Below are 8,301 nucleotides of genomic sequence, written 5' to 3' on the forward strand. Positions count from 1 at the left end.
GATATCTTCAAAAGACTTTTGAATTTTGGCGCACTTTTTTTCCTCTATATAATGTTGATATGGTAACTAGTAAAGGCTGTAAATTTGGTTATGCTAGCATGTGTGGAAATATTTAAACCACGTGTGTTACAATTTACCCCGCGTTACTTTGTGCCCCGCACTCCCCTATATTATATTATATTATATTATATTATATTATATCAGTTGTCTAATTCTTATCCTGTCGGCTCTGTCTGGGTGTATTTTGTAGAGTTTATATATCCCCTTTATCTGTTTTAAGGGAAACATAGAAAAACAGGCAGAGATGTGGCCATCAAAGTAATAGACAAGATGAGATTCCCCACCAAACAGGAGAGCCAGCTGAGAAATGAGGTTGCCATTTTACAGGTGATCAGTCTTTTTAATTTGATTATTGAGAAATTGTGGCTGTAGATACCACTCGAACAGTGTCTTCCTTATTTCATAATGCTGGAGACAAGTGGTCCTCTTTAATATGTTTAATATGTGACTGCTGTTCTTTTCTTACAGAATTTGCATCATCCTGGCATTGTAAACCTGGAGTGTATGTTTGAGACTCCAGAGAGAGTCTTTGTTGTCATGGAGAAACTCCACGGTGACATGCTGGAGATGATTTTGTCCAGTGAGAAGAGCAAACTTCCAGAGCGCATCACCAAGTTTCTGGTCACACAGGTTTGCAAATATCTTTGTTTTCTTCTGTCCTTGCAAATCCTATTTTTCATGTTTATCTCTTGTATTCTGAAGTGCATTTTGTTTCGATGAGGCAGTAGTCTGGATCTCATCTAGAGCTAAATTAGAGCGGCGAGTCTGTGGGTTGAGCAGTTGGGCCCCTGGGGGCCACGAGAGCTCATCTATTAGTCTTGGATCTGAAGCCACAGAGCTGCTGTGATGTGGCTAAGATGCTTCTGTTTCAATGAATATAAATGGCGATGTTTAATGATTGTGATTGCATCCATGTTTGTTCTCGACATGTAGCCCAATGCCCGATGTCAGTGGTGTTGGTCTCGCATCCTATCAAACCAAGCATTCATACACCACTGTTCAAAATTTGGGGTCAGTAAGATTTTTTAATGCTCTTGCAAGAAGTCTCTTAAGCTCACCAGTGTTGCATTTATTTGCTCAAAAATACTGTAAAAACAGTGATATTATGAAATATTATTACAATTTAAAAATAACTGTTTTCTATGTGAATATATTTTAAAATGAAATGTATTCCTGTGATGCAAAGCAGAATTTTTTTTAGCATCATTACTCCAGTCTTCAGTGTCACTGACATGCTAAACATTTATTTATTTATTTATAAGTTTTTATTGTCACTTTTGATGACATCAATTTAATGTTCTTGCTGTATTAAAGTATTAATTTCTTAAAAAAAGAAAAGAAAAAAAAGTTGTGTTACTAAAAACATTGTTACTAACCCCAAACCTTTGAACAGTAATGTGATATGAGATTGAATGAAGTCCTGATGGACATGAGTTTTGTTTTTGGTGTTTTTATGATTCTTAAGCGTGTTTTTACATTTCCTCTTGCCTGTATTACCTATTAAAACTTTAATATTAAACTAACCTTTAATTCGCACAGCATGCCTCCTAAATATGTTACTGGCATTACTCTCAGTCTATCAGTCCAGAAAGCTTGAAAGCTGTACTGTAATATTAAACTGTAGCAGCTCATCTAGAATGTTTTCATACTGGGGAGAAATCACATCTATCTATCTATCTATCTATCTGTCCGTCCGTCCGTCCGTCTATCTCTGTCTATCCATCCGTCCGTCTGTCTGTCTGTCTATTTATCTATCTATCTATCTATCTGTCTGTCTGTCTGTCTGTCTATCTGTCTGTCTGTCGATCTATTGATCTGTCCGTCTATCCGTCTATCTCTATGTCTATCCATCCGTCTGTCTGTCTATCTATCTATCTATCTATCTGTCTGTCTGTCTGTCTGTCTGTCTGTCGATCCATCAATCTGGCTGTCTGTCTGTCTGTCTATCTATCTATCTATCTGTCTGTCTATCTATCTATCTATCTATCTGTCCGTCCATCCGTCTATCTATCTGTCCATCTGTCCGTCCGTCCATCTATCTCTGTCTATCCATCCATCCGTCCGTCTGTCTGTCTGTCTGTCTATCGGTCTGTCTGTCTATCTATCTATCTGTCTGTCTGTCTGTCCATCCATCCGTACGTACATCTATCTCTGTCTATCCATCCATCCATCTGTCCGTCCGTCCGTCCATCTATCAGTCTATCTATCTATCTATGTATCTATCTGTCTGTCTGTCTGTCTGTCTGATCATCGGGGAAAAATCTTTTCGCCGCTCAGTGGTGGGCACACCAGCGTATCTGGCCCCAGAGGTGCTGCGCAGTAAAGGCTACAACCGTTCCCTGGACATGTGGTCAGTGGGAGTCATTATCTATGTCAGTTTGAGTGGCACCTTCCCCTTTAATGAGGACGAGGACATTAACGACCAAATCCAGAACGCAGCTTTCATGTACCCACCAACACCCTGGAAAGAGATCTCTGCAGAAGGTAAGCAGTCACGCTTTACTGATTTCAAGCTACTTTCTAAACTAAAGAATTAACCTGTTTTCTCAGCACCACCGTGTTTTTGTTACAGAGCAGTTGCAGTTGCTGAGAATAAACCAAAATATAAACTGGTTTCGTACATTTTTGGAAGAAATATGCAGTAGTTCATGACGGATAAGGTGTTTTCATTTGTCTGAAGAAAGAGGGAGATGTCTAGATGTCTGTCAGACAGTGCGCAGACTGTCCACCCCCACGTCTGTTTAGAATAGTTCTTTCCGCCCAGGACCTGAGAGATTATATCAGCCTCTCCCAAATTCAGTCTGTCACACTCCTCTACCAGACTATAAATGTAATTTCTCTGTCTCTGTGTTTCACATCATTACATGGTTAGTTTTATAGTTGAGTTTATTTTTGTTGGAGTAATTATACTCAAATTCATCATTACAATAGTTTAATTTATTGTTGAACATTGTGTGAAGAAACTTACATAGCAGCTCTATACTTATTTTGTGTTTCTGTATTACCATTCTAAATATCCTGGTCTATCACGTTTTTTTCGGAGAACAATTGTTTTCAGCATTGATAAAAATAAGAAATGTTTCTTGAGCACCAAAAAGAATCATGTGACACTGAAGACTGTTGTTGAACTTTCGGTTACACTTTATTTCGATAGTCCACTTTAGACATTCTATTAACTATAAGTAACTTTGTAACTACATGTCAACTATGTCAACTAATTCTCATTAATTTGCAACTAGATGTCTACTAACTCTCAGAGTAGACTGAGGGTAGGTTTAGGGTTAGTAGAATCAGTTGACAAAGAAAGTGTTAGAAGATATTAAGCAGACAGTCTACTAATACTCTACTAACTGCTAGTTGACATGTAGTTGCAAAGTTACTTACTGTTAATAGAATGTCTAAAGTGGACTATCGAAATAAAGTGTTACCGAACTTTCAGCTTACAAGTCCAATCGGACTAGTAATATACTCCAGTATTCCAATACTTCTTGGGACTAAACTGGCTTTAAGTTTTTCTTTTGTGTTGCTGTGAAGTAGAGGTCGACCGATAGTGGATTTTACCGATACCGATAGCTAGGTTGGACCACACTGGCCGATACCGATTAATCAACCGATAGTTTTTAAAATGGTAAACGAAAACTAAAACAGAGCTTTACTATTTTTAAAAAAGCAGTAGCAGTACTGAACCATACTTTGTAAATGAATAAACATATTAATATTAATTATTATATTGATCATTAAAGTTATTTCATAGTTTACTAACGTTAAAAAAAGAACCTTTAAAAATGTACAAATATATCAACTAAGCTCTCTACACTGCGCAATGAATCTCTTATTTACACCCTGTCTACACTTTGCTTATGAAAGGATTCATGAGATATGTCTGTGATACATTACTCAACGCTGCAAAAACGCGTAGAAACTTTTGAAGCTCCCCTCAGCGATCACAATCACAAGTATGATGATGATCTGGTCAGTCGCACTGGTGCTCCTAAATATGTTTTCATAGTCGCACGCAGTAGTTTTCGGTCGCACTGTAGAGCCCTGCGATGCGTTCTCGGAGAAGTCACACACCAGACGCGTCACTTTCAATTCCAGCAGCGGTCTAAAACTGTGTATTTAATCACCAAACGGACATAAGTTTGCTTCAAGACTGAACAATGTGGCATAAATGAGTTTGAAGTTCGGTGTTTAAAAAAAACAGAGCAAAGGGAAAGAGAAAGTGCAATCTTTACAGCTCTCTATATGAAGCATAAAGACTATATTAGAGCCTCAGAAAGAGCACAATACATCATTCATAGCCTAGGGTGAAGTCATTACGTACATTAACAATGATTTAGGACAAATATAATGTAATTTAATGGAAAACTATGTGAATGGCGCTCTGTTCCGCGGCAGGATTTTCTTTTGAGTTTGAAGTTTCCCGCTCTGTGCAGCGCAGTGTCACGTGTCAAAACAAACAACACGTGCTGTTAGTGAGTTCCGCCTCTAGAGGCCGCTCTCGTACTGTATAATGGCAGCGGACCCTTCTCAGCCACTCCAGCAACGGACGCAACCCGGAAAACTATCGGCATTGATTTTTGCCGATAACCGATAGTTCCGCCAATCAACTATCGGTGCCGATTAATCGGCAAAACCGATGAATCGGTCGACCTCTACTCATAATGTAAAAAAAAATGTAAGCATTTTTATTTAAATATTTATTAATTTTGTTGTTAAATCTCTTTAATAATTGTATTTGTTTTACATTTTTTATTTAATAATTCAATTTTTTATTTTAATTTAATGCCATATTTTTTTCCCCAAAAGTTTCTTGTAATATTGTAAGTTGTACTCCAGCAACAGATGCAACCCGGAAAACTATCGGCATTGATTTTTGCCGATAACGGATAGTTCTGCCAATCAACTATCGGTGCCGATTAATCGGCAAAACCGATGAATCGGTCAACCTCTACTGTGAAGTATACTGTGAACTTATAGGTATACTATTAGTTATATACTTCTAGCCCACTTTCTAGTAGTTTATGGAAGCACACTTTGAATTATACTCCGTAAATAGCTAAGAGTTTCCTCTTAAAACCTATTTACAAAACTTTTACTAGGAATTGGGAGAAATCTTAAGCTAAGAGAAAGGGCGGGGTTGATCTTGTTGCTATGGATGATGAAGAATTGAATGAGAATGAGAAAAAAATGGAAGAATTATGAGAAAGAAAATTTTATGTACTTATCAGAGATATAAAGTACACTAGATGTATACTCTCATTTTGGGGTTAAAACAAGTACACCAACAGCACACTATTTATGTAAGGGTACAGATTTATCTCTTTGGAAATGTGGCCCAGATCTGTAATATTGTAACATTCTGATCATGTATTAACCATCCTATCTATGTCCACAATCTCCAATTGAACTCTACAGCTACAGATCTGATCAACAACCTTCTCCAAGTCAAGATGAGGAAGCGTTACAGCGTGGACAAGACCCTCAGTCATCCGTGGCTACAGGTAAGGAACCTAAAAACCTGCAAAACGGCTTCTCTGAATGTTTTAGAGCTTTATACCTCAACTTATACATGTCTGCACTGCCCCAGGACTACCAGACATGGCTCGATTTGCGAGAGTTTGAGACGCGCCGAGGGGAACGCTACATTACTCACGAGAGCGACGATGCACGCTGGGAAAAGTACTCTTACGAGCACAGTCTGGTGTATCCGAAGCACTTCATCATGGCTCCAAACCTCGATGATATGGACGAGGACCCCTAGTGGCCATATGAGCCGAACTGAAAACGAGGTCAGATGAAGGCGGCGACCTGTTAATGGTCTGTTGCTATGGAGATTGAAACGCATCAGCAATCTGAAGCAGACTTTGAGGGGAGCAAACTGTTACAAAGCCAGCGAGGTCGACCGCTCTCTGGATGTCAACACGAGTCATCCACACTGCTAATGAAGATGAAGGCTGTTTCAGAGAGTGGAAATGCAGTATTCGTGGGGAGTGCATTCAGAAGTCTTAATGACTCTTCTTTTCCAAACGGTGCTGTTATGTTTGTTTCTTATCGAGGTGTGTGTTCCGAATGTCAGAAACTCGCGTTACAATAATATAAAGGTTAGTAACAGATGTGAATATTGGGGAGAACGATGCAGTTGTTTATAGTAGTTTCATTTTGAAAGCATCAAACTGGAACGTGCGTTTTTGAAATTCCTATTCTATGATTTTCGAATTCGTTTTGTCCTTAAATATAGGTTACACAGCAGACTGAATGATTTCAAAAGGGTCGTTTTTTTGCACTAAACAATACAACCACTGCAGCTGGTACAATTAAATGAATTATGTGACGTAACAGTACACCATTCTTGAAGAATCCAGAAGATGGCGCTTGTGTCGGACAGCTACACTCAAGCTCTGAATGGGAAGGAATGGGAAATATTATCTTCAGCGGATAAAGACATTCGCGTCAATCGTGACTCTTGTTCTTACGTCGTTTTAGAGCTGATGTTCTCAGAGCCATTCTGTTTATTTATTCCTCGTACTGCAGTCTTAAAATCTAATAGCAGCTAAGCAGTGCAGAAAGATGTGTCGGTCAAAAGCCTACTGTGAGAAAACTTTATGACTTATTAGCAAAGCTCTTTTAATACAAAAAAGTAATGTATTGAAAATAACTGCTAACAACTTTTTATTAGAAGAAGATGAACAGTGTTATATCCTTTTTGTTCCTTTCCTTTTTTCTTTTTTTTAATATGGTATGTATTGTACTCAAGAATGAACCTTTCTATGAATCCCAGAACTGGAAAATCTGAAAAATATTTTTGGTAATGGACTTTTTGTTGTTGTACAAACCACCTACAATATTAAAATTAAGCTGGATCCTCTATACACACACACAACCTAGTGAAAATGAGCAAATATGACGGGAAAAGAAGCCATTTTTAAGTAGTTTCGTTTCATTGTCCATGAAATGAAAACTGTACCATACACAATGAAATATGGGAGAAACAGATTGAGGATTCCTCTGAATCATCACATCTTGATCACTATGTTGCCGCTGGATTGGCAAGTGTAAGTGTTCTGTATATTTTAGCACATACTGGTTCAATAAAAGCTATACACTCCATGTGTTTGGGGTGATTATTCAAGGTTTCGGATTTGCTGATGGTGGAGGAGAGATCTGACAAAATTAAGTTTTTGACATTTTTGCAGGTCATGAAATGATCAGCAGACCCAATAGACCTGGGCATGTCTGCACCAGAATATCATGAGGAGTTTCACACATACAGCCCTTTACACAAAAGTACTGCTATATTTTTGTTTACAGATCTTGTGTGAACAAGACGAATATCGGTTCTGGCAACTTGCTGTGCTTCACAAGTCAATCATCACTGTATTGCATTGCATTATATGTTTTGATAATAAAACTAAGCATTTAAATACCAATATTCTTATATATACTTTGTGTCAAAAAATGTTTCATATGGCAGGTTTTACTGGCTGGGTTAAGCATCTGATGTTGTGGGTCTGTACGGCTGGTGTGTGTGTGTGTGTGTGTGTGTGTGTGTTCAGAGCAGTGAGCCACAGTATGAGAGTGGCACCACAAATCAGCTCCAATCAACAGCAGCTGGATGCATTTATGTAACCGCTGAGATCAGGCGCTGTGGCCTTCCTCACAACACTCACATTTATGAAACGGAAGAGGACTGGCTAAATTTACTTTCATATTTAAATGAGCTGTATGTCTTCATGTTTCTCAGAGATTAACACATTTGGATAATCTGTGTCAAATGGTGCTATATAGAACCATACGAGTAACTGCATTCTCCTCAGATTTTAGATTCGTTACTCCACTCTCACAGGTTTGCTATGAATGGGAATTTACTACAATGGAAAAAGCTGTCTTGAATCACATTTATGCTTGAGGTCAGTAAGTCAAGTGTAGGGGTCCTGGAATATTTACTCTCAGCAGGGTCTTGGGGGCAAAAAGATTGAAAACCATGTTATCTTCAGGAAATACACTGTATTTTAATGTTTTTTAATCCTTTCGCCAACTAAGCTAAGAGACTAAGGAGAGTTAGAGAACCTTTAAATAACTATACAGGGGCTTAACGGGTTCTTCAACCACCCCAAAAAAATGCTGAAGAACCAATTGTGTGTGTGTGTGTGTGTGTGTGTGAGTGTGTGTGTGTGTGTGTGTGTGTGAGTGAGTGAGTGAGTGTGTGTGTGTGTGAGTGAGTGAGTGTGTGTGTGTGTG

The 8,301-nt window shown here is 38.5% G+C and overlaps 1 protein-coding gene across 1 annotated transcript in view; it reads left to right on the forward strand.

The window, feature by feature from the left end:
* The window catches only part of LOC107736975 (serine/threonine-protein kinase D3-like), a 95,467-nt gene extending 87,997 nt beyond the window's left edge, over positions 1-7,470 (forward strand). The window contains exons 13-17 of the mRNA XM_016548365.1: positions 281-387; positions 529-731; positions 2,204-2,544; positions 5,479-5,564; positions 5,651-7,470. Of these exons, the coding sequence (XP_016403851.1) occupies positions 281-387; positions 529-731; positions 2,204-2,544; positions 5,479-5,564; positions 5,651-5,824 (911 nt within the window). The 3' untranslated portion in view covers positions 5,825-7,470. The remainder of the gene's footprint in view (positions 1-280; positions 388-528; positions 732-2,203; positions 2,545-5,478; positions 5,565-5,650) is intronic.
* Positions 7,471-8,301: the final 831 nt, after the last annotated feature.

The sequence above is a fragment of the Sinocyclocheilus rhinocerous genome, unplaced genomic scaffold, assembly GCF_001515625.1.
Source record: "Sinocyclocheilus rhinocerous isolate Xijiao unplaced genomic scaffold, SAMN03320098_v1.1 scaffold794, whole genome shotgun sequence".
Taxonomy (NCBI): domain Eukaryota; kingdom Metazoa; phylum Chordata; class Actinopteri; order Cypriniformes; family Cyprinidae; genus Sinocyclocheilus; species Sinocyclocheilus rhinocerous.